Source organism: Giraffa tippelskirchi, chromosome 9 (genome assembly GCF_054371585.1).
Source record: "Giraffa tippelskirchi isolate mGirTip1 chromosome 9, T2T-mGirTip1v1.2.pri, whole genome shotgun sequence".
Lineage (NCBI taxonomy): Eukaryota > Metazoa > Chordata > Mammalia > Artiodactyla > Giraffidae > Giraffa > Giraffa tippelskirchi.
This window is the reverse complement of record NC_137283.1, coordinates 157,080,429-157,106,665: the sequence shown is the minus strand read 5'-3', so window position 1 is coordinate 157,106,665 and position 26,237 is coordinate 157,080,429. Positions and strand designations below refer to the sequence as shown.

The 26,237-nt window shown below is 47.7% G+C and overlaps 1 protein-coding gene across 4 annotated transcripts in view; it reads right to left on the bottom strand.

The window, feature by feature from the left end:
* Positions 1-979: 979 nt before the first annotated feature.
* Positions 980-26,237, bottom strand: part of ZDHHC14 (zDHHC palmitoyltransferase 14) — a 282,728-nt gene continuing 257,470 nt past the window's right edge. The window contains exons 6-10 of one of the 4 annotated variants that reach the window (XR_014065315.1): positions 24,877-24,979; positions 23,506-23,615; positions 17,484-17,586; positions 1,926-2,404; positions 980-1,154 (exon numbers count right to left, since the gene is read on the bottom strand). Coding sequence is in view for 3 of the 4 variants with exons in the window: in XM_081529747.1 (XP_081385873.1) it covers positions 2,051-2,449; positions 17,484-17,586; positions 23,506-23,615; positions 24,877-24,985 (721 nt within the window). In the remaining variant the exon portion in view is untranslated. The other 3 variants (XM_081529746.1, XM_081529748.1, XM_081529747.1) reach the window with 3 other exon arrangements.

Genomic DNA, 26,237 nt, shown 5'->3' with positions numbered 1-26,237 from the left:
AGAGGCCCAGAAAATTAAAAATGGCCGCACATAATTTACCTTTCCCACTTTCTATTCATGTACAGAGTATGAAACATAAGAATGGTTCAAAAATTCACTGCAGAAAATTACTGCTTCATTCAGGCTCATGTATCATCTAGAAGGGAACTCACTGACTGCAGCTATTTTCAGCACAGATTATTTTTTTACCTACAAACAAATGACCTTATTCCAAAGAAGACTTGAAATTGTGCTTCTCTATTTCTTTCCTCTTATCTATTTTTCTCCTCTAAAAGGGCAACTTTTTCTCAGGAGAAACAGCCCTTTTCCATCAATGAAAATCATCCAGGACGTCTGGTATCACCGATCAGTGCATCCTGTTTTCATATGGCTGTAAGGAGCAAGAACACGACTTTGAACTTGAGTAGGTTTGCTTGTTGGGTTTATCATCTGGAAAGGACAAAAGGGGGTTCAGTCCCTGCAAAGTGGCTTCCCTCCTAAATGCAGAGCTGGTGAGTTCCCTTCTAGATGATACACAAACCTGAATGAAGCAGTAAGTTTCCTAATTCCATTCTGATTAGTGTCTGAATAAGAATGACAATCGACATGATCCCCACCTAAAATAAGCCAGTTTCTCCTCCTTTCTGTTGACACCTTTACCAGGATCTCAAGTTATCCTTGAGCTCTGGCAACACTCAAACACAGCCCAGGGCAGAGCAGACGCTCCCAGCCCAGCTTCTCCCTTAGCCCTCTCCCCATAACTGGCCACAGATCTGCTATAGTGGTCCAATTGGTAAAAGGGAAGCAAATTCTGCTACAGCGTTAGTCAATCAGTCATGTCCAACTCTTTGTGACCCCAAGGACTTAGCCTGCCAGGCTCCTCTGTCCATGGGATTCTCCAGGCAAGAATACCGGAGTGGGTTGCCATTTCCTCCTCCAGGGGATCTTCTCAACCCAGGGATCAAACCCGGGTCTCCCGCATTGCAGGCAGATTCTTTACCGTCTGAGCCACCAGGGAAGCCCCATCATTCCGTGAATCCCCCACAATTCAAAGAGCTGGTTTTTTGACTGGGGACCATTCCTCAATAGAGCTGCTTCAGTAAAACCAAACTCTCTGCAGGCCGGCTGGGTGGTGGTGGTGTCATGTCAGCTGAGAAGGATAACTGTACACAGATCTGAAATAACAGAGGACGTCATTTTATTGGCTGTCCACAGGAATTTGGTCACACAAGGAGGTGAAGATTGCAGCGGTGGGTGTGTACAACACAACACCTCAGGTTAACTACTAAACAGAAGGTTAACTGATACTGGATAGGATAAAACCCGCCCCTCTGCAGCCCAGGCGCCACCTACTCATGTAGAATTAAGCTGAAGAAGCTGGCGAGGATGGCAAGGTCCATTAGCCTTGGTCTGTTGCACCATCTTCCCATAAAACAGCACTTGAGAATTCACGAAATTAAAAAAAAAAAAAGAAGAAGAAGAAAGAAAAAAAGCAGCAGTTCCTTTCCAATACCATCACCACCGTGCACAGACTGGAGCGTGGCATGCAGTCCACATCTGGTCGTTTTTTTTTTTTTCTCTTTTTTAAATTAACAAATGGAACGGCATGTCTATTTCAAATATTAGTAGCATAACACTTAAGTGCAACCTCAGTCCGGCCACAAGGGTCCTAAACCTTCTGTTACCTGGTCCAGAGCAACAAGAGGAGCCCCCCAGGTGGCCCCTTCTCCTCCCAGACTCTGCTGGGGGGGGGGCTCCCGAGGCTGTCTCCCTCCCCCACGGCCCACCTTTCATATCCAAACACCTGAAAATAGTCAAGTCTCTACTTTCATTGTTAGCAAAGCCGGTCAGGGTGGGGAAGAAAATTCAAATGAAACCAAGCTGTCAGCCTTTGAGGTCCTGCCCGCCTGGGCCCTCAGATTTCTCTCCCAAGAGGGTCTTCCTACCCCAGGGCTTAGAGCTGTGCTGGCCACCCGGTCACTGGGTCACACGGTGGGGGATCGCAGTGAGGGCGCCGGGTCTGCTGCTCCTACGGTGGGCAGCACCCTCTGGGTGGGCCAGGGCCCCGCGATCACACGGAGCTGAGCTTCACCAGGCCGCGCACCGAGTCCTCGTGCAGGGAGTCTTGGCTGGCGAGGCCTAGCACGTGCATGGTGCGGCTGTGAGCCAGCGGGCTGCCCGCCAGCATCATGGGCGGCGAGGGCGCCTCGTCGGGAGTCAGAAACTGGTGGCCCACGTGCTCGTCTTTCAGGGGCAGGATGTCTGTGAGCGCGGCCTCGGCGGCGAGGTTGGGCATGGAAGAGGGCGGCGTGGGCGGCCCGAGCGTCAGGCTGGCACAGGGCGTGCCCAGGCCCGGCTTCCCGGGCAGGTGCAGCTCGTCGCTGGTGAGGCTGGGCTCGCTCTGCAGCAGGGGCGTGGCCGCGGCCTGCAAAACGAATTTGGTGCTCTGAATGCACTGGTCTTGGTCGCACTGGAGAGCGGCAGGGAGCCAGCAAAGAGGAGGCAAGAGAAGGCAAGGGAGGTAGGGTCGGGGAGGGGACACAGAGGGCAGGAGGGGGCGGGATGCGAGAGAGAGAGAAACCCATTAGTGACATCTGGGTCAGACAGGGTGGAGAGCATGCGCGGTAGCCCGGCTCCACTTGGAGACACCTGGAATCTGAATAGCCGCTCAAACTAACAATCACCCACGGGGACCTGGGGTGGAGGGTCCCAGCTGCCGCAGGCTCGACCCTCCGGCCCTGTTCACAGGCTGGCCCTAACTTAAAAACAATCCCCGGGACAGGCTTTGGCACCTGCCCTGGGCTGAGGTCAATGCGGCTCCTATGCTGAAAACCACTTCTACCCACATTGTTTTACAAATACAGGCACCTGGGACTTCCCTCGTGGTCCAGTGGTTAAGACTGTGCTTGCTCACAATGCAGGGGGGCCTAGGTTCTATCACTGGTCAGGGAACTAGATCCTGTATGCTGCAACTAAAACCCAGCACAGCAAAAAAAAAAAAAAAAAAAACCACAACAGCAAAAAAACACAACAAATAACAACCCCACCCACCCCCGGGGCCTGTACACCCATGATCCCAGCAGCATTATTCACAATAGCCAAAAGGTGGAAGTAAGTGTCCATCGACAGAAGAAAGGATAAACAAGATGTGGTCTATGCAGACATGATGAAAGTGAAAGGGGAGAGTGAAAAAGTTGGCTTAAAACTCAACATTCAGAAAAGGAAGATCATGGCATCTGGTCCCATCACTTCAAAGCAAACAGATGGGGAAACAATGGAAACAGTGACAAACTTTATTTTCTTAGGCTCCAAAATCACTACAGATGGTGACTGCAGCCATGAAATTAAAAGACGCTTGCTCCTTGGAAGAAAAGCTATGACCAACCTAGACAGCATATTAAAAAGCAGAGACATTACTTTTCCAACAAAGGTCTGTATAGTCAGAGCTATGGTTTTTCCAGTAGTCATGTATGGATGTGAGAGTTGCACTATAAAGAAACCTGAGCACTGAAGAATTGATGCTTTTGAACTGTGGTGTTGGAGAAGACTCTTGAGAGTCCCTTGGACTGCAAAGAGATCAAACCGGTCAATCCTAAAGGAAATTAGTCCTGAACATTCATTGGAAGGACTGATGCTGAAGCTGAAACTCCAATACTTTGGTAACCTGATGGCAAAGAACTGACTCATTTGAAAAGACCCTGATGCTAGGAAAGATTGAAGGCAGGAGGAAAAGGGGAAGAAAGAAGATGAGATGGTTGGATGGCATCACCGACGTGATGGACATGAGTTTGAGTAAGCTCTGGGAGTTGGTGATGGACAGGGAAGCCTGGCGTGCTGCAGTCCATGGGGTCGCAAACAGCTGGACACGACTGAGCGACTGAACTGAACTGATCCTGATAACGTTTCAAGCAAGAAGCTAGGCGCTCCAGTCTGTTTCTGCAGAAGCTCTTACAACAAACACATTTCTCGTCTTTATATATGCATCTCATGTGACTGGGTGCCTTCTTCAAGACTTTACGGATAAAAGTAGGCAATGGATCGGGATTTGGGACCAGCACTGTCTGACTGCAAACCCCTTTTCACCACTGCACACTGACAGCTAGCAGGTGCTTAATAAATGTTACTTGTCTATCATCCCCACTCCCTTTGTTTGAACTCCAGAGTTACCGTCGAATCACGTACTCGCAGCTTTGTGAAGGAGGAGCTTCACTTTCTTCCTGCCCAGAGACACAACTAGAACTGCCATCACTCACTCAAACTCCATGCACAGAAGCCACTCAGATCAGGCAAAACACAGGCTTCAGGGGAAAAAAAAGAGTTTCTCCCGAAGTCACGGTTCTTTTATTCTTTTGCTCCGGTGTGTGTGTGTCCTCCCTAGCTAAATGGGATTCTTTCTAAAATCACGAGTGCTGGGCCATCCCCAAGCCGGCCCCCTACCCTGCATGAGGGGGATAGAAGAGACACAGTCACTATAGAATTTGCGGGTTTCAGAAGTTCGAAGACCTCGCTTCCAGACAAGAATAGGGCTCACGGTGGAGCTTTAAGAAGGGAAAGCAAATCTCAGGGAAGGTCCTGGCTGTTCTATCACGGCTTCATCCCGGCCAAGGGAACTTCAAGAAGGATGGAGGGGCCACTCAGATGAGACAGAAATGCCACTAAGAAGTGCTAGAAAGGGGCTGTCAGGCGTTGAGTCCTTTAGTGTCTGCATTTCCCCAGTCATCACCTGAAACTTCAGCCACAGCAGCACTTATCCAGCACAGCTTTCCCTGCTCCTGCGGGGAGCTGCAGCTCGGGGCAGGGACCCTGGCTGCTGGGGGCTGCTGAGCTGTGGGGCTGTCGGGGGAGGCAGACAGCTCAGGGCCCCTCATGCTCTCTAACGCTGTCAGTTCTGTTCAGCACATCGGCTCAGTCTTGACAGAGCAGAGGCGGGGAAGGGCAACCTTCCTGATTAAACATTCATCTCCTGGAAACTATGCCGGGGTTCTGGATATATTGTGCTTTGCAAAGAACATGTTATGAAAATCTCATTAGCGTCCTGGCTGATGGCGACGGCTCAACTTCTGTGCCGCCTCCGTTTCCTAGAGCTCAAACTCGGCCTCTGAGCTGGCCGCCCCCTGCCTGAGACCCAGGGGCTGAGTCAGGCCACTTTCTGGATGATGGAATCTGGTTCTCAACTTTTCTTTCTGGAGCCCTCATTCACCCTAAAACCTCTGTCCACACAACACTCCCAGATCTTGAGAAAGATGAAATTCCGACTAGATTTGCTCATCTCTGCGGACCTGAAGAAAGCCTTTTATTAAAACATTGAAAACTGATTGGCAAATTCTGTTTTAGGGATCAGCCCAAGTACTTGTGACTACCTCTTCCAGACTCATAGGAAAATATGTCAGAGGTCAGAGCTGGAGGAAATTTCCAAGGCCAAGCGGCATAGGGGGAGAGGCAGGCTCCCCAGTGTCTTTATCTCTTTCTTCCTGTCTCTCCCATCAGGCGCCCTTTCCCTTCCCTGGTCATGCCTTTCCAGCCATGCTGTGCGGCAGAGCTCATGGACATCCATCAGAAAACTCTGGGATAAAAGGGCTGCCAACTGTGGTCTGTTAAGCTCTGGAGAGTTCATATTCACTAGGAGGTTGATGTGACGTTTCAGGGGTCCTCTGTGAGCTTACCTAAAGCACCCCTGTGCTGACTTAGAGGAGACACCTGAGAAACAGCACCAACTTAAACTGGTTTTGCCTGCTTAAATAGATTGTTGATTTAATCAAAGAAAATATTTAGAGACAGCACTGTGCATATGCAAGATGGGAATCCATGTCTCCAGGATGACCCTGGAACCAGGAATCTCCAGTTTATGGAACCCACAGAAGCGTTGCCCCTGGAGCCCTGTGGGAATCGAGAAGTCCTTCAATAAGGAAAACCTGGTTTCTAGGAGCACTTGCGGCTTGTATGGTCTGACTCAAGGCCAATTGATCAGCTTCCAAATTTGAAATTCCCCCAACCCCTTTCATTTTTGCCCCAAAACTGGATGGAGGAGACAGTTGAGTCCTGTCTCCTTGAGTGTCAACCTTGCAATAAAGTTCTTTCTCTCTTCCAAAACCGGTGCCACAGTCTTGGCTTCTTTTGTACCTTGGGCAGCGATCCTTTGCTAGGCAACACCTGGAAGTGGTTTACTCTGAAGCTATGAGCTTAAGTTCAGGGCCTCTTGTTTGCTTGTTTTCCAAGGCCTTACTTGTTTTGTTTGCAAATTGCTTTCTTTTTCTTCAAAACAGCTTCAGATTGCATGACTCAGGTACCTCCAAACCTGGGTCCCTTCCTGCATATGCCTATTGGTGCCTTCCTGTGGCCAAACCCACAACATGCTAAAAGTGTAGCCAATCTGTGCTCAGCCTCATGCTGAAAGTGCCCTCCGATTTTCCAGGGGTGAAACTTAAGGACTTAAATATGTGAAAGAAAACATGTCATCTAAACCATTTAATTTTTTTCAAAAATCGAAATGTCACAAGTCTTTTCAAAATGACTGTTTTGAATGCTGACTTGTATTATCTGACATAATCACCTCCTCTACAGGGATTTGTTTAAATATTTTAAAAGATGACTGCCTCCTGGAGCCTGGTTGTGGATATTTGCCTTGCTATGGGGACTGCTTTCATGTTAGTGATGAACTTACTCTCTGTCCCCTCCCCCAGCTTCCCTTGTGGCCAGCTTCTATCAGTGAGCACACACACTCATTGCTGGGCCCAGCTTGAACCTTAGTGTCTAAATCCTGCTGTAACCCATGACTTTGAAAACCTTTTGCCACATTCAAACTGATTTCTGTTTAGAAGACCAATCCCATTTGGGGGTGCCCAGGGACCAGGCTTTCTTCTACAGGATACTGTCCGTATAAATTTCCTACCGGCATGTAATAGGATACTAACGTGGGTTCCAACCAGGGAGCGAGTGATGACTCTCCCCAGTGGAATTCACAATTCTCATGATACTAACTTTGCATGTTTTGAGCATCTTCTTAGAAGAAACTCGATGACTAGGGGATATCTGATTAAAAAAAGAAAAAGTCCAGCCTTTTCCTCATTTTGCACACCGCCAGAATCCCAAGGAGAATGGGCTGATAAAACTTCATGGTTGTAATTCCTGTGTGAGAACTTCAGGGAGAAAATGGCCAATATTTTTAGGGTTACTGTGAAGATGATCCATGAAAAAATGTCCTTACACCTCTGCCTTTTTTACCTTTGTTTCTAATCCTCATTGGCCCATTTCTTGTTGATTTTCCTATTTAATTTTCTTTCTCTCTGGTTGCACCAGCTCTCTCCTCCTCTTTCCTTCTCCATCTTTTCCTTTGTTGACTTCCCTCCCACTTCATTCCCCCTCTTCTCTTCTCTTTTTCTTCCCCTCTCTCTGGCATCACCGACTCAATGGACATGAGTTTAAGTAAACTCCAGGAGTTGGTGATGGATAGGGAGGCCTGGCGTTCTGCAGTCCATGGGGTTGCAAAGAGTTGGACAAGACTGAGCGACTGAATTCAACAACTCTTTTCTCTGACCTTTTTACGCCACCAACCCACCTCGCTGGCTGTTTATCTGAAGAGTCTTATCCTCAACCAGTAGAGGGAGCCATCCCTGCTCACTTTTTCTCTGTCACTCCTTGGAATAGGGCTGATAGTCCAGCATTAACACCAAGAAGCCATGAGGTATATTTCAACCTATCTAACCAGTTATATAATCTTAAGGAAAAACAACCAAGCAGCCAGAGATTGGACAGTGACAATCCATTACCAAGAAGAGGAAACTGAGAAACTCCCTCTTTCATTCCAAAACAACACTTTGAAGGTCCACATTTATGAAATACTAGGTTGAACCCTATGAAATTGCCTTTTTTTTTAGGCCAAAAATCATCCAAACGCTGACTACTAATAGAATAGAAACCTGACTGCTTGTGAGAATGTCTATGGGCAGACCCTTCTGTTGGCAGCATAAAACTAATACTGTCTGGAGTGCTGGAACATTTGCTGTGGTTGCAGGAAGTCCCTGACAGCTGGCTGATTTACTGTCTAAACGAAGCGCTGGCATTTAACTTGCAAAGAATTGTATCATTTCAGATGTTCGGATGTCACACACATTATCACTTAATGTTACAGTTTAAAATACCATAGAGATAAGTTATTTTTGTTTCTGCAGATTTTCAAATAAAATTGCTCTTGCTGGCATACATGTTATTTTACTCTGGCTGACTTCTTGTCTGAAATAAACCTAGCAAACAGATTAAATGCTGCCAAACCCAAAGCTAGGAGTTTTCTAGATGGTCTCCTATACGAATTAAGAATAAAGGAAATTATTTACTTCTTTTGCTCCAATTCTGTCAAAAGTATTAGCATCAGGCACTGGTTATTTCTGCTTGGCTATGAAGCTGTGTTCTGGGGTCTTATGAATGCTCATTTACTTTAATAAAAACACTATCAGTTTCTAAAATTCACCTAAAATGTAGGTTAGGAGTTTTTCCTTTTTATTCTCTTTTAAAACATTATCATTTAAGTTAGCTCAAGTTATTTTTCTCTATCATATTTGAACTTTCAGACTATGCATGGAGAGGTCTCCTGTGAGACTAGTTTAATAAATCTTGCAACTGCCAGCTTTAATTTGTTTTGATATTGGATGAAGGGGATTTAACAATGAGGTTAATTATGGTGGATTCATGTTGAGGCTTGACAGAAAAACAGCAAAATTCTGTAAAGCAATTATCCTTCAATTAAAAAATAAATTTATAAAAAAATAAAAATGAGTTTAAGTAAATATAGCAAATGATTTTCAAAAAAAAAAATAGTCCAACAGTTATATACTATGTTACTATCTTTGTGTTTACACATGATCTGAAAGGATCTTTGTAGCTACAAGTGCCAGCTTTAAACAAGCTATGACCCTGATGTAATACAGAACTTAAATTATTTGACAATCAAATGAAATATGCATACTAAAATAACGTAATAATAAATGCCAATAACAAGGAAAGTAGGAATAATGAAAATATGATCTTCGTTGGCCCTGGGGTTATGTGCACGAAATTCCAGCGTGGGCTCCTCAGAAATTCATTGGTATTCATATGACAAGGCCTACACTTGGGTCACATGCATCATTTTAATACTTTAGATGTCACTTAATTACTTCTCTTATGTTTTCTTCCTTGGGAATCTGTAGTAGAGGGAAGATCACTTAGGTACTAACTAACCATCTCCATTCCCCAATTATGTGAGATGGTAAGTTAACAATGAACTGTCCCATTTTTGAGATGCTAAGTAAGACCTCAGTGGGTACTTTGATGACAGCTATCTATCAATATTTACCTGATTCTCCAGCTCTGCAATATCAGTATGTTTTTCTAAGACTTAAAGCCTTTACCTTCACCTTCTGAAATAGTGTAATTTCCCTAGGAGCACTTTTCCTATCATTTGAAAAATGCCTTTCTGATCTAGACTTTAATAATAAAACAGCTGGCAAAAATTTGGCCTGAGATACCTAGAATCTCTCTGCAAAGGATCATGCCAAGTCTGGTGCTAAATATAAAGTCTCCAAATGTTCCTCCTTTCTAGGTGAGCACTAGAAATACTTCTAGGTCAGAGGAATCATGTTCCACAGCTAAATCAGTATTTACTGTTGATGGCATGGGGAGCAAAATTGTGTGTCTGGGGAATATGGCAGTGTTGGCTGCAAAGTGTCCTCTGATCACAGAGATAAGGCTTCTATTCCCAGGAATGGTGGATAACCTCTACTGGGCTAGTATTCCCTCTGTGTGCAGGAAGTATATAAAACTGGCCAAAATATGTAAGGCAAACATTTTTCAATAGGGCACAACAGACAATGCAAGGCCACGAGCCCTGAAAGGGAAACTCACAGGCGAGCCTCACAGTCAAGCAGCCCTTTCCTTGGGGAGAATTTCCCCACCGTGGTATAGGCTGAACAGAATACAGAAGTTATTCTGAGTAGAGAAAGCAGAGATCAGAGGGTCAGAAGCTTAAGCAGCTGGATCTGTAGGGCAGGGTATCGCAGAAGAGGATACTGTGCAGAGAAGGAGGCCAGAGATGCCAGTGAGCGTCACCCACCCAAGTCTGTAGCCAACAGCCGTGCTGCCCATGTGCAGGATGAGTCATCTCTCCTGTCCCCCTTCCTCTAAAGCCAATAAGACGGCAGCTGTAATGAGGCTGAGAGAGGCACATAGACAGTGGAAGTTGAGAAAAAGAGGGCCAGGGGCCACTGATCACATTAACATCCCCCAAACCTTGTTAACATGCCTGGCATCCAGCTAGGGCATTCAGAAGGTTGCACCTTAGGAGTAAGACTCGTGCCCTCAACGGAGACCCAGGACCATCCCTAACGATGAAGAAGTCAAAACCCTGGTCTTTGGAAGAGACAGAAATTGGAGGCTGAGCTCCCTCAAATTAGAGGGCCTGAGAAACATCTTGGACTGCCCATAAATCTGCATTAACAAAATGTAAATCACACCTGTACAAGTTCAAGATGATTAGCCACTAATTGAACTGCCTGCTAAAACAAGGCTCAACACTCTTCAGAAAATAACAAAATCTAGTCTCTACAAATATACTGTCCAAAATGTATGCAATAAAATATCAATACATATATAAATAAATATAAAAATGTAATCTAAAGGAAAAAAATGGACACCAAACCCAATGTAGCCCAGGTATGTTTAGCAGATACAGACTTTAAGCAGTATAATAATGTTCAAATATTATACAAAAATATGGCTTCAATGAGTAAATAGATAAGGAATCTCAGTACAGAAATAAAATTCAGCAGAGAAATTAAAAGTACCAAAAGAAAATTCTAGAACTAAAAAGTATAATAACCAAAGTGAAAAATTCTCTGCATTCACTTAGCAGTAGATTGGAGGGGGCAGGAGAAAGAATCAGTGAACATGAAGATAGATCAAAAGAAATTATCCAATTTGAAGCACTGAGATAGAAAGTTTGAAGAAAAATGCACAGAGCCTCAGGGACCTATCCTTTGGGGCAATGTCATCAAATGGTTTAATATATGAATAACTGGAGTTCCAGGAGAGTAGAGAAAATGAGATAAGGCAAAATAAATAAACTAATAAATTAAAGACATAATAGGTAAAATGTCCCGATTTGATGAAAAATGATAACTTTCAGATCCAAGAAATGGAATGAACTCTGGGCAGTTGAACAGAGGTCACCCTTGGACTAGGTCAATAACTCATTGGTACTGATGTTTCTACCTGGACAAACCGTCAACACTTAGACTAAAGTGCTGCAGAATGGTTCGTGCTTAGGGGAGCAAGTGAAGAGGAAAAAATGTGTCATTGGTTAAGACTGTCATTTGTAACAGAGGAGAGGCTGAAGCTTCATAGCTTTTTGCCTGGTCAAGTTGCAGGTTAGATTGTGGAGAGGTTGCCTTCAGTCCCTCGCTGGTTTTCTGACCGACCACAGCAGATTTATCATCCTGCTTATTTAACTTATATGCAGAGTACATCATGAGAAACGCTGGGCTGGAAGAAACACAAGCTGGAATCAAGATTGCCGGGAGAAATATCAATAACCTCAGATATGCGGATGACACCACCCTTATGGCAGAAAGTGAAGAAGAACTAAAGAGCCTCTTGATGAAGGTGAAAGAGGAGAGTGAAAAAGTTGGCTTAAAGCTCAACGTTCAGAAAACTAAGATCATGGCATCTGGTCCCATCACTTCATGGGAAACAGATGGGGCAACAGTGGAAACAGTGTCAGACTTTATTTTTTTGGACTCCAGAATCACTGCTGATGGTGACTGCAGCCATGAAATTAAAAGACGCTTACTCCTTGGAAGGAAGGTTATGGCCAACCTAGAGAGCATATTTAAAAGCAGAGACATTACTTTGCCAACAAAAGTCCGTCTAGTCAAGGCTATGGTTTTTCCAGTGGTCATGTATGGATGTGAGAGTTGGACGGTGAAGAAAGCTGAGTGCGGAAGAATTGATGCTTTTGAACTGTGGTGTTGGAGAAGACTCTTGAGAGTCCCTTGGACTGAAAGGAGATCCAATCAATCCATCCTAAAAGACATCAATCCTGAGTGTTCATTGGAAGGTCTGATGTTGAAGCTGAAACTCCAATACTTTGGCCACCTCATGCGAAGGGTTGACTCATTGGAAAAGACCCTGATGCTGGGTAGGATTAGGGGTGGGAGGAGAAGGGGACGACAGAGGATGATATGGTTGGATGGCATCACCGACTCGATGGACATGGGTTTGGGTAGACTCCTGGAGTTGGTGATGGACAGAGAGGCCTGGCACGCTGCAATTCATGGGGTCGCAAAGAGTCGGACATGACTGAGCGACTGAACTGAACTGAACTGAACTGAATGGAAGGCCTGGGTGGAGTGGTTTCCCTGCCCTGGGAGGAGCCTTCATGCCACCCCGTCCCGTAAGAAGACCATGAACCTGGTATACTTTGGAACATAGTTAAGAAGAGCACTTTCCTTAGAGTCGGACTTCTAAGGACAAAATATCAGCTTAGCCACTGGTTAGCTATTTCACGAACTTAGCATCCCTGAATCTCAGTCTCTTCAAAGGGGTGATTAGAATACTCACATCAAGTGGTTCTGTGAGGATTCAATGAGATGATAATGCATGCAAAGCACTTAACCCAGCGCCTGGCACATAGCAATCCATCTCTCTCTCTCTTTCCTTCTCTCATTTAACCAACACTTACTGAATCCAACTACCATAGGAACTAGTCTAGACAATGGGGATATAGTGCTGAACAAACAGTATTCAACATTCAGTTATTATTATTATTCCTTGAAATGCTTTTAGGAAGTAAGTAAGTGTTAGTCGCTCAGTTGTGTCCAACTCTTTGCGATCCCATGGACGGGAGCCTGTGAAGCTCCTCTGTCCGTGGAATTCTCCAGGCAAGAATACTGGAGTGGGTTACTATTCCCTTCTCCAGGGGATCTTCCTGACCCAGGGATGAAACTTGGGTCTCCTGCACTGCAGGCAGATTCTTTACAGTCTGAGCCACCAGGGAAGTCTATTAAAATGCTTTTAATAGAGGACATGAAGATTTCTCACCTGAGAAATCTGTATGCAGGTCAGGAAGGAACAGTTAGAACTGTACATGGAACAACAGACTGGTTCCAAATCAGGAAAGGAGTACATCAAGGCTGTATATTGTCACCCTACTAATTTAACTTATATGCAGAGTACATCATGAGAAACGCTGGGCTGGAAGAAGCACAAGCTGGAATCAAGATTGCTGGGAGAAATATCAATAACCTCAGATATGCAGATGACACCATACTTATGGCAGAAAGTGAATAAGAACTAAGCAGCTTCTTGATGTAAGTGAAAGAAGAGAGTGAAAAAGTTGGCTTAAAGCTCAACATTCACAAAACTAAGATCATGGCGTCTGGTCCCATCACTTCATGGGAAATAGATGGGGAAACAGTGGAAACAGTGACAGACTTTATTTTCTCAGGCATCAAAATCACTGCAGATGGTGATTGCAACCATGAAATTAAAAGACGCTTGCTCCTTGGAAGGAAAGTTATGATCAACCTAGACAGCATATTAAAAAGCAGAGACATTACTTTGCCAACAAAGGTCCATCTAATCAAAGGTATGGTTTTTCCAGTAGTCATGTATGGATGTGAGAGTTGGACTATGAAGAAAGCTGAGCGCCAAAGAATTGATGCTTTCAGACTGTGGTGTTGGAGAAGACTCTTAAAAGTCCCTTGACCTACAAGGAGATCCAACCAATCCATCCAAAAGGAAATCAGTCCTGAATATTCATTGGAAGGACTGATGTTGAAGCTGAAACTCCAATACTTTGACCACCTGATGCGAAGAACTGACTCATTTGAAAAGACCCTGATGCTGGGAAAGATGGAAGGCAGAAGAAGAAGGGGATGACAGAGGATGAGATGGTTGGATGGCATCACCGATGTGATGGACATGAGTTTGAGAAAGCTCCAGGAGTTGGTGATGGACAGGGAAGCCTGGCGTGCTGCAGTCCATGGGGTCACAAAGAGTTGGACACGACTGAGTGACTGAACTGAACTGAATAGAGGACAAGATCTTTCATCCACAATTAAAATTCATATATCCCTGAAATTTGACTTAAATTTCTTTCGATGTATAGATGATTGATAACAGATCTTTTCCTAAGAGTAGATATTGATAGGGGAGAGAGGGTGAGGGTAATGGGATGTAGAGACAGTAAGAAAATGGGAGAAAGTCACCCTGCACATAGTCAGGATTGATGGCCACAGTGTAGCAAAGTGTAGGCTTGAGAGCATGAACTGTTGGGGTCAAAGTGTGACGTCTGAATTGGGCAAGTTTACCGATGTCCTCTGTGCCTCTGTTTATTAGTCTGTAAAATGGGGATAAAATCAGTAGTAGCCTCAGAGGGCCAGTGTGAGTTATATGAAAGCCTTGGAAGGGCACGTGGTAATGCTCCGTGCCGCTGAGGCGTGGGGTTCGGTAAACACTATGCCGTGCGAACATGAAGGAACTGGAGGGAGGAGGGTGGGGCAGAGACACGTCAGCCTTCGCGTGCTGCTTCGTGTCTGCCTTGCCCATTCAGAGCTGTCTCCTCTCCCCTTACTCCCGTTAACACGGTACATACACCACAGGAGCCATAAAGAACGACAGAAATAATAAACAGGCTCTTGCTCTAGCGCCTGAATGGCCTATGAACGAATAGAGGAATGGAAGGTTATCTGGCGCAGTGATGTCGCCGCGGCGTGGATGAGAGGCTCTGCACCGGAAGGAAGCCTGAGCCCTTCCGCCAACGCTGACTCCTCTGTCCCCCCGCGTCGGGGGTGCTAACTCCCCCAGCCTGAGCACCTCTGTGGTGGGGGCTCCCACCCGCCGTGAGCTCTGGGTGTTGGGCATTTCCCTCTTGGGTTGAGCACAGGGTGCCTCCTGGCCCCCCTTCTGATCTGTGGGGCCATAAACAACATGTCTCATCTTAGTCCCCTAAAGACCTTTCAGATCCAGCCTTCCCTGAACATGTTCTGACACATTGGGGGCACTCCCTGCAGTGGGTAGCAGCCTCAGGGGCCCAAAAGACTTCTCCCAGCCTTAAGCCCAGTGGAAGCTTGGGTTTCTCTGAACACAGGCACCCTGGCAAGACAGGAAGTGCAGGGGGCCTCAAGGAAGTTAACATTTACATTTATCTGTCTACGAGCAGCAACTCGCTTTATAATTGGTAATGATGTCTCTGTAATTACATGTGTGCTGGGGAATTCTTATGAAGTGAGAAAAACCCAACCTACAAATCCTTTCTAAGAGGTAATGAAATTTTAATGAAAGCTAAATTTAACAATTAATGAAGTTGACATATTCATGGGTCTCGCAGACATTAAACATTTATTAATTTTGACTTTGCTGTTTTCTTTTCGTGTTTCAGAGCTTATAAGTTCTTTCTTCAGGTCTTAAAACTTTTCATAGTCCTCAGAAAAGTATACAGGTGCTTTGCCTACAGTGTCTAGTGGGTAAAATGCGCATGTCCTGCCTCTTGGCCCCGTGGGTTAATTTAAGCCTACTGAGGCCATCACTGCATGAAGCCGTGTTGCCATGTCACGGCACCAGAGAGAACTCCTTTCCTCTTAGTTCCTGCTTCCACATTCAGGGTGGACCCTTTTCGAGATATGACGGAATCAGGGGAAGGAAGGAATGAGGAAAAGAAGACAGGAACAAACTAAATATTTGTTTAGAACTTCCCTTAAGCAAGCCCCTGCAGGGGAATGTTTAACCAGCCCCAACCTCCTGCATGCCAGGCCCTTTGTTATAAAGTGGTGAGAGGAGGGAGGTGAATGTCATTACCTGCTTCTTCACTGTTTGGTTTACTAACTTAAGGCTCTCTGGATAAATCGACTTGCTGACATCATGCAGCCCTGAGTCAGTCACTGTGACCCCAGGCTCTCTGATCCTACACCCCACACTCTCTGCCTTTCCCCGCCGTGTCCAGTGTTACTTACATCTGCAAAGTTTTTCCTTCATTGTCTTTCAGAATCATCCTATCCTATTATCTGCCCCCCCCAGTGGTTATATTTTATTTTTTATAATTAAATTTATTTATTTTTTAATTAAAGGATAACTAGTTTTACAATATTGTGTTGGTTTCTGGGAAACTATTCTCTTATTCTATTAGATCAAGAAACTTGATTTGACCTGGTGGGGGCAGAATTGGCAGGGGCAGGTAGAGAGAAAGTTAGCAAAGGACAATAAATGTTGATTTAAAAAAATAATCTTCCAGTCTGTGAGATGAAATCAGATTAATAGCCCGATGATAAACATGGACACGTGTTTTTTTTTCTTTTTAAATGCCAGATGGATAAATAAAATAAAATAAATAAAATTGATTCACATTTCCACTACTTCAAAATGAATTTCTGCAAACCATGTCATTCCTTCCTAAGTATGGGGGAGCAGACCTCCCCTGAGCTTTCTATACAGCTGCCTGCAGGACAGCTCCCCTACCCCCAGGCATCCAAGGGGACCCCAAGTCCACATACTGACATCAGATTTCCCCTGTCACCTCCTTTGATAGTTCCCATTGGTGACTTGTATGGTCATCTTATCCCCAAGCTGACAGGCAGCGGACTTTCCTGGCTCCCCGCTCCCAGGCCTCCACACGGACTCCATCCCCAGGTCCTGGAGGGTCACTGCCTCTTTTCCGAACACACATCTGCTGTCCCAGTCTGTTTGTCACGGCCTCTGTTGTGGGTGATTCAGGTCTACAGACAGTGCCGGGGGCCAAACTGCGTCCCTTCCAGAAACACTTCTTTAGGGAGATTTGTTCCCAATGGAGAGACCATGCCTTCTAGACCACTGAGGAATGTGAAGGCCCTGAGGGTCAAGGCCACCAGGCTGTGAGTTCAGGTGCCCATGGAAAGACCCACCCGGCCCCACCTCCCAGGTGCAGAGTGAAAACAAAGCATCTGTCCCCACCTTCACAGATGCCTGACGCGGGACCTCTCCGGGGACCAGCCCAGTCCGTTTTTTGCTGTCGCTGCCCAAACAGCTTGTCTAATTCTCTGCACTAAGGTGTGCAGGGCTGATTAAGATTTGGGCTGCAAGTGGGGAGAACTGGTGGCCGAGTACTTCCCCTGCACACTTAAAGAGGGGGTGGGGGAGTGGGTACAGACTGTGGCAAGGGGACAGCAGGGGACGTGGGGACTCTCCAGAGGCCCATCCTGCTTGGGCAGCTCTGTCTCCCCCTGGACAGCAGCCCGGTTCTGGGTGAGGGGGCTTTCCAGTCCAAGATGTTTCTGGAAGCGATGTTGTGTGAGTGCTCCTCCCACACAGCCCTGAACAAACCGACCCCCCACCCACCCCTGTTGCAGGTGGGTTAACCCTTCAGTGGACATTGCCTTCACTTCAAGCTTCCTTTCCCTCCCTGAGCTATGCGTGTCCTAGGGAGCTGTCTAGGCGATCGGCTGTTACGGGTCAGTGAACACCGATGCGGGAGAGAAGCCCTTGCAGGGCGCCTGGGGTCCTACCATGTCGCTCTGGGACTGTGTGGCCCCATACGTGGCCATCCCATTGGAGGGCGCGGCTGGCTGTGGGGTGTCGGGCTGAATGTACCCTCTTCGGTCAATGAGGCTACAAGAGAACACAGAACAACGCAGGAGACGGAGAGTGAATCAAAAGCTGAAAACGCCGACAACACTCTTTTAATTTCCATCCCTGGGCGGGGTCCCCCTTTCTGTGATGCCCCCACCCCGAGCACCTTGGAAAATACCTCTGCTTGTCTTCACATATGGTCAGCCTCCAGAGTCCAGGACTTCTGTCCTTAAAAACACCTGAAGCATCTGACCCCTCCCTGCCACCTGCTGTGACCTCCCCCGCCAACCCCCGCTGCTGTCCAGCCCCATCCTGATCTCGTCACCCCTCCTGGCTGCACGGCCTCCATCACTGGCCGGCAGAGCCCAGACCCCTGTGCTTGGCCTTCTGGCCGCCTACAAGCTGTCCCCAGCCTTCCTCTTCAGGCTCAACACCGGATCTTATCTCACGATGCATTCCCAGTGTCATTCCGTCAGCAGCACGTCTGAGCACTGGCTGTGCCCGCGTGGCATGGACCAGAAACCACGCATCCGCTGTGTGCTGTCTGCTTCGCCTTCTCTGTATTTTTTTGTGCAGCCTCTGGTTTAAACTGCCCAGACCCTCCACTGCCCTGTCCGTCTGCTGTTGGTCCTTTGAGGCTCCCAGCCTCTGCTCCTGCCGCTTCATCCACTTTCTTCCCTCTTCGGCTCCTCTCAGCCCTGCCTGTGACCCTCCCGATGGCCCATGTCACTGTTAGCTGGGGTCACAGTGATCTCCACCCACGTCTTTTCCATCGAGCAGCCTGCATGCTCCCGAGGGGAGGCAGGCTTCATCTCGTCTGCCCCACAGTGCCCGCCCCAGAGCATCGGCCCCTCTCTCACACCATCGGGCACCCTGGGCATCGTATCACCGCATGCTGGCTCTGCCTGTGCCCACGTGCGCCTGTCATGGAGCGCAGGCTCTGCCAGGGCAGGAACCGAGTCTTCTTCATCCTTATCTCTGTGACTGCCAGCCAGTGCTGAGCAGACACTTGCTGATTGAACAAATAACACCGGGTCCTCGGTCTCCCGCAGACAAGTTTCCCAAACAGTCTCTGTCTTTACTCTATGGCCGGGTTGCCCAGGTGGGAGGTAAGGGCGAAGCTTACTTTGCCCTCAAAAGGATCGCCTGTTTCCCTCCCTGACTGAAGACTCCGTGATGACCTTGGGTCTAAGGGCAGAACTGCCAAGGGCGACAGGCAGTTCGGCCAGTAAGTGAGGCTCCTGCTGTGGCCTCCCACGGTGTGGGGAGCACACTCCCGGCAGCCTCTGAGAGACGTCCCAAGCACACCCAGATGCCCACAACCCCAGGTGCCCACACACCCAGTTACCCTTCGTGGGGCAGGGGCTGAGGGTCGGGTCCCTCTCAGAAGTCAGGGGTTATCATCACAGCTGGCATCTCAGGTCTTCAAGAGACAGACTAATGAGACGTTAAAAAACACTTGTGGCAGGATCTCAAGTGGGACTCTGATTCAGTTTCAGTCAAATCCCCCAAAGGTTTAGAAAAAAAAAAACAAGATGAGACAAGAACCTCTATCTGCCAAAAGAGAGAAGTGCTGGACTCCCACGCAGGACCGTCAGAGGGGTTCTCTTAGCAAGTGTGCAGCTGCCTTCAAGGGTATCAAAGATCAAAGGTGAAAGGGCACAGAAGGATGTCTTGGGGAGAGGGGTCCCCAGCTCCTGCCAGTGATGAGATCCAGGGCAGAAGCTGGTGAGGTGAGGGCAGGGGCTGGGCATGGCCCCTGGGGCAGAGCCGGTGGGAGGCGGTTGGAAGGGGTGTGTTGGGGGTCAAATTTTCTGTCCCCCAAAAGGTATGTTGGAATCTAGCTAGCTCTGGTAGGGAGGAAGGGGTGGAAAGTGTTAACTCTCAGTGAACTTTGAAGTTCTGATTCACTGAAATGACACTATTTTGGAGAAAATGAAAGTGCCCTGAGTCCTTTTTTTTTTTCTTTCCCCCAACTGACAGGAGAAATTAAAGGACACGCAGGGGATTTCATCCAGGAGAAGAAAAAGAACTAGGTCATCAAGAGAGTCAGAAGGGACAGGAGGGATTATAGAAAAAGTGGTTCTGGGCCCCCCTCTGCGTGTTCAGCCTGTTTCAAGGGCCAGCCATGCCCCCAGGACTGTGGCACTGCCCTCCTCCCGTCTCCTCCTGGGCCTCAGAAAGCCCTGAGAGCTTCCCTAAGCTCATCTCATCTCTCTCTTTTTTAAAAATGTATTTTATTTGTTTATTTTTGGCTGCGCTGGGTCCTCATTGCCACGGGGGTGTTCTCTAGTTGCGGCAAGCGGGGGCTACTCTTCCCAGAGGTGCGGACTTCTCATGGCGCAGCACCAGCTCTAGGGTGCGCGGGGCATCAGCAGTAGGTGCGGTGCATGGGCTTAGTTGCTCCCTGGCACGTGGGAATCTTCCAGACCAGGACCAGGGATCGAACTTGTACCCCCTACGCTGGCAGGTGGATTCTTAGCCACTGGACCACCAGGGAAGTCCCTCATCTCATCTCTTGCCTTGCTTGCCCCCTGGGACCGCCCCCCCATCACTCCCCCAGCTCCTCCTCTGACAAGCCGGGCTCTCCCCTCACATCTGGGCCTTTGCACATGCCGTCCCCGCTCTCCTCCCGTGATTCCTTTTCCCCAGCTTCTCCTGTTTCTTTGGTTCGCACCTTACACCCACTCCTCTGGGAAGCCCTCCCAGATGTCCCATGGGGCCTGCACCCCGACTCCATCACAGCCCCTCCCACTGCTCAGACTTGTCCTTGACGGACTGTTATGTTGACATTCTCTAGGGTGCATTCCCAGCCCCCAGCCCAGTAACAGTGGCCAAGAGAATTCTTATGACCAACTGACCCACAGCACCAGCCTGTAGCCTGACCCTGACCACATCTTGGGACTTTCTGCCTTTCCAATCTTCCATTCTTCCTGCTGTTACGAGAATCCCCTCCCCCAAATCTGGCTGTCTCCACCCTGCTGCCCCCACCCCCCAGAGACTCTGCAAGGAATAGATTGTGGGTCTTTGCCCTCGTGGCCTCTGGCTCTTGTGGGGAAACTTGAAGACACACTCTTCCTCCCTCGTGAGCACACTGTTGCACTGAGAACGCTTTAGAGGCATCTGTCTGGGGCACACGCTGCTAGGGACATGGGAGGTCCTGGGCGCCTGTCTGAGGCAAGGATGCTGGCAGCATGCAGCTTTCTTCACAGACCCTGGAGCGGCCAAGCTCTTCCGAGTGGAGGGCCAGTCCTGAGAAACGCACCCCCAGAGGGACTTGGATTGTGGAAAGAATACAGTCCCAACTCGGCCAAACCAGCAAATTTAATCCAGTTGTGGGAGTAATAATTTCAGCTACGACAAGATTTGATCTATAAACAATACAAAGCAGTGCCAAGTGCAAATCAAAGACTTGGGAACAAGAAAAGAGATCTGGACAAAATGTGAGACGTTTGAATTCTTTCCTAGACTCGGATGTCTACTTTAGAGACGACGAAAGATGCTCATCCGGGTCTCTTTTGTCTCTTCTACCCTGTGTTTCATGGCCTGTCCCCAGTGTCCACAAATAAACACACACCAGTAGGAAACATAGTTAAACTGTGAAAACACAAGCATTTCCAGAGGGTTCTTCTGGCCTGAAGAGCCCCAAGAGGGATTCCTGGGTGAGTCTAGTGCTCGCTTGGAGAGGGTGCCCTCCGGGCATGCCTGACTCTCCCGCCTCGAGTGGCCCTTCCATCTGAGCCTTTGGCTGTTCCTTCTGCTATCGCTCCCCAGAGGAGGCCTCAGATGGACAGGTAGGGGGGCCCTGTAACACCCCTAAATTCAGGACAAGTGTGGCACACTGGGCTCTCAGCTTTCTAGACACAAACTGGAAAATGATCAATTTCCAATTACCCAGTGACACCAGGAACTATAAGGTAGTGCCAATTAACAAGTGGCCTTGGAATAGATGTGATATTCTCTGGGGGGTGGGGTGGGGTGAGGATCACTCTTCCTTCCCTAAGGAAGTTTCCCTGATGATCAAACCCAGTTTGCAATCCATGAGCACATGTCAGTGATGACTGGCCGTGGAGCTATAAGTACACAGAGGGGTTGTAAAATAGAGACAAGTGAAAGTGAAAGTCGCTCAGTTGTGTCCGACTTTTTACAACCTCGTGGACCATAAAGTCCATGGAATTCTCCAGTCCAGAATACTGGAGTGGGTAGCCTTTGCCTTCTCCAGGGGATCTTTCCAACCCAGGGGTTGAACCCAGGTCTCCCACATTGCAGGCAGATTCTTTACCAGCTGAGCCACAAGGGAAGCCCAAGAATGCTGGAGTGGGTAGCCTATCCCTTCTCTAGCAGATATTCCTGACCCAGGAATTGAACTGGGGTCTCCTGCATTGCAGGCGGATTCTTTACCAGCTGATATATCAGGGAAGCCCAAAGTTGAGACAAACCAGCGACTTTATGGTTTCTCTCCATTTACAGTTAGAGGTCAAAAGAGAGGAAGGCTTGGAAACTCACCCTAGAAACCTGGAAAATGTGCTCAGTAAATACTGTTGATGACTGTTTGGCTAATAAGTTGGAAATAGTCCATATACATGGGCGTAACTCACAAAGAGTCTAGAGCTGACTGTGTGTTCTGCATAGTTCTGACTTGGAGGCAGCAGGTACTAGCTAACACACACGGGTTCCGATGTCAGATGCCTGGGTCTGGGTCCTGACGACGCAGCACTTACTAGCTGTGTGATCTTGGGCGTGTTATTTAACCTGTCTGTGCTTCGGTTTCCTCTTCCATATAATGCGATGTAATAGTACCTCATAAGTACAGAAGGGCTTCCCAGGTGGTGCTAGTGATGAAGAACCTGCCTGCCAATGCAGGAGACTTAAGAGACGCTGCTTGGATCCCTGGATTGGGAAGATCCTCTGGAGAAGGAAATGGCAACCAACTCGAGTACTCTAGCCTGGAGAATCTCGTGGACAGAGGAGCCTGGAGAGCTATGGGGTCACAAAGAGTCAGACACAACTTAAGCGCCTTAGCACATAAGCACAGAGTGAGGTTTTAAAAGTTAATCCATGTAAAGCACTTGGAGTGTAATGCTATTTGACAAACGTCAGCCATGGCCATTATTAATATGACTGTTGTCTCACCATCACCAGAGTCTCAGCTCCTTCAGCCCACATGGGTTGCTCCCTCTGAACTATTCTAGCATGTCTATTCTGTACAACTCAGATCTCCCCACTTACTTCTACAGCCTTTCTAATCGCTTCCTCCACTGTGTCCCGGGTCCCTCTCTAAGGCCCCCTGCACATCATAGACGTTCAACATCATCTAATAATACATGGGGGTCCCGTGCCTCAGTTTCCCTATTTTGATCCTGAGGGGCTTTTCCCAAACATGACACAAATTCAGTGGAATGTTATGCCAAGCATAACACAACAAGCGCAACACAAGTCACATCTCTATTTCATTAAGGCTGTGTCTCTGTAGCATGAGCAGAGAGCTGACCAGGCCGGCGGTCTACATAGTGGCCCCCTGAGGCCTCTGCTAACACACAAGGCTGTGCACTTCCCTGGGTCGACCCTGATCCTGGGAAAGATTGAAGGCAGGAGGAGAAGGGGATGGCAGAGGACAAGATGGCTGGATGGCATTACCGACGCAGTGGAAACAGTGAAAGTGAAAGTCGCTCAGTCATGTCTGACTCTTTGTGACCCCATGGATTATACAGTCCATGGGATTCTCCGGGACAGAATACTGGAGTGGGTAGTCATTCCCTTCTCCATGGGAATTTTCCCAACCTAGGGACTGAACCCAGATCTCCTGCATTGCAGGTGGATTCTTTACCAGCTGAGCCATAAGGGAAGCACAGCTCTGGGAGATGGTGAAGGACAGGGAAGCCCGGAGTGCTGCAGTCCATGGGGTCGTAGAGTCTGACACAACTGAGCCACTGAACAACAGCAAATGCTGAATCTTACCTTGGAGAGATTGGTCCACATAGCGCGACACAGCAGTTTGTAAAGATGTTTCCGTAGCTGTAGGGGTTGTAATTTTCTTTACCTCTTTTATTTGACCAAGATCCTTTAATCTGAAAGAAAAGGACAGTCAGTGACACGGTCTGCCTCGCACCAATGCCCCAGGTTGGGTCAATCGGACCATGCGAAGTCCGTAAAGAATGCAATGGGCTTTACTCGTTTCTTCAGCAGGAGAAACCGAGGTACTTTTCTCAAGGACAACTGGCATTTACTCTAAACTTGGAAATATCTCCAAACAGCAAGTCAGACCAGAGAGAGAAGTAGCATTCTCAGGGGAAAATAATCTCTTATTTCTACAACCTGGTACTTAAAGGCCAGTTCACATAAGCCAGTGGAGATATGTTTTTTTTTAACACCGTTTTAAAAGTCTTTGTTGAACTTGTTACAATAGTGCTTCTGTTTTATGTTTTGGTTTTTTTTTTGGCCATGAGGCTTGTGGGATTTCAGCTCCCTGACCAGGGCTCGAACCCACATCCCTTGCGTTAGAAGATGAAGTCCTAACCACTGGACCACCAGGGATGTCCTGCCAGTGGAGGCTGTTTTTATATCACATTTAATGTGATAAATAGTAATTGAATTAATGGGATAACATGCCTCCTCCAATTGCCCATTTATAGCCTGGATTCAGCTACTAAATACTTCTGCAGAGTACTTCTGACGTTCTTAGTTACCAACTACAAGTAACTGTCTAAGTCTCTGAACTCATGCATCTCATCAGCACTGATTTTTCAAGTCTTTAAGGCAACTTGACTAATTCTGAGACATTTAGTTCATGTACTGACAGAGACTTCTGTCAGAATCCAAATATTCGGAGCAGAAGGGACAAGGGTCATGACAAAACATTTTCCAACATTAGGTTTTCTGGTTTTATGTCTCCTCTCTGTTGGCATTAAATACAGGCAGATAATCCTAGACAAAAAAGTTAAATTTGGGGTCAGGGTAGTCGCCCCCCAAAATATAATGGAATCATTATCTGCGAGAAGCCAGATAATGGCTGCTCTGTCTCTCTTCAGTGGGGCAGGGTGGCAAATTGCTCCCAAAACACTGCAAAGGAATGCAGCAGAAGCCCACCTCGGGCCTTGGAATTAGGGGTCAGCCAGCCGATCTAAGTATCTAAGTGGTGTGGTCAGGACAATGTGATGATTTGTGATAGAGAAATTGCAGACGAGTGTCGGAAAATGCTTCTCCCGCAGGCTCTTTGCTCCCAGGGGCTCACATCTGGAAAGGGAACTCGGAAGACCTGGCCGCCCCCACCGCTTCTTTCTCTATTTCCCACAAAAGAACAGGCCCGTGCCCCACCCTGCAGGAACTTACGTCTTCGTTCGTGGTCTGGTTGGAGCTTATCAGGTACGTGTGGAAACCCGAGAGCCCCACGATGGACCAGACGGAGAAGAAGCAGACCACCGCCTCTAGCACGGTACCCAGAGTCAAGGAGTTTAACTGGCAGGACTGTGACATTCTCAGGGCCCCAGGGGAGCCGGATGAATGAGATTTGGACAGGAGCCACTTCCAGGCCCTCACTCAGGCCCTGGCATCCACCTAGCCTGGCATTGGTGGTCTCCCAGCCAGGGAAGACCCTCCGGGGCAGGCACACGGCCACACCCTCCTTCACGGTGCAGCGTTTGTGCTCAGCAGGGGATTGGCAGGCTTGCTGAACAGGCCTCATTCCTTTCTCACAGCTGGCAGTTCCTGACTGTCCTCCCTGCCTGACCTTGGCACCTTTCTCATGACCCACCACGCAGCCACAGGCAGCGGCAGCAAAACCAGGCAGCATGCTGGTTGGCGTGGACAGCAGCCCAGGTCTTCGCTGAATGGACTCAATATTGAATCTCACTTTAATCGCCATCTCTACCCTTGGCTTCTGACAGCTGGGTTGGAGTACTGACAAATTTCTCTCCCATCCCGATTTGAGGGCTGACTGCGGGCAACTGGAACCCGGGCAGCGTTTATCTTCCTGGCTGTCTCCCTCCCTGGATGGCCCTTCCCCCCACAGGATGCCCACTCCCATTGCAGATGGGCTTCTGACCCTGCGGGAGCATTTCCCAGTGTGTCATCAGGGTGAGTAGGAGTTTTTCTTAGGAGACCTTATCCCAGCCCCTCAGCCAAGCCTGACACACAGGGCTGTCCTCAGCTGTTTGACAGACAACTAGGAAACCTGGATCCACACCAGACATTGAGTGATGGGGAGCTGTGAGTTCCACAAGATACACTAAAACCAAAGGACAAAAAGCCTAGCATTCTTCAACAGATGAGATAAATCAACCAAGAGTGTGGCCGTTTGAAAAGACTAGAGAATTTTTCTGTCCCACAAATATTGATAAGATTCTATTTACAAGATACAGATGGATCTCAGGAAAAAAAAATTGTCATAAGTCTGGGAGTTTAAATATACATCATGTATTTGCCATTGATAAATGCCAGACCAGAGAAAGTAAAATACCTGTGCTTTCCTCATGCTTCCAAGGATGGAAGCTATAGATCATGTGGCAATATATCACCATTGATTTTTTTCAGGTTTGGATATAGCTTCTCTTTGGACCAAAGAAATGAATATATCATCCAGGGCAAAGCCACCATCTGCCATGTCATGATTAACAAATGCCACTGTCTGGCTGCATACGAAACAGGAGGCATGAATGGGCTCCTGCCTGTTGACTTATATTCAGCGTCAGAAT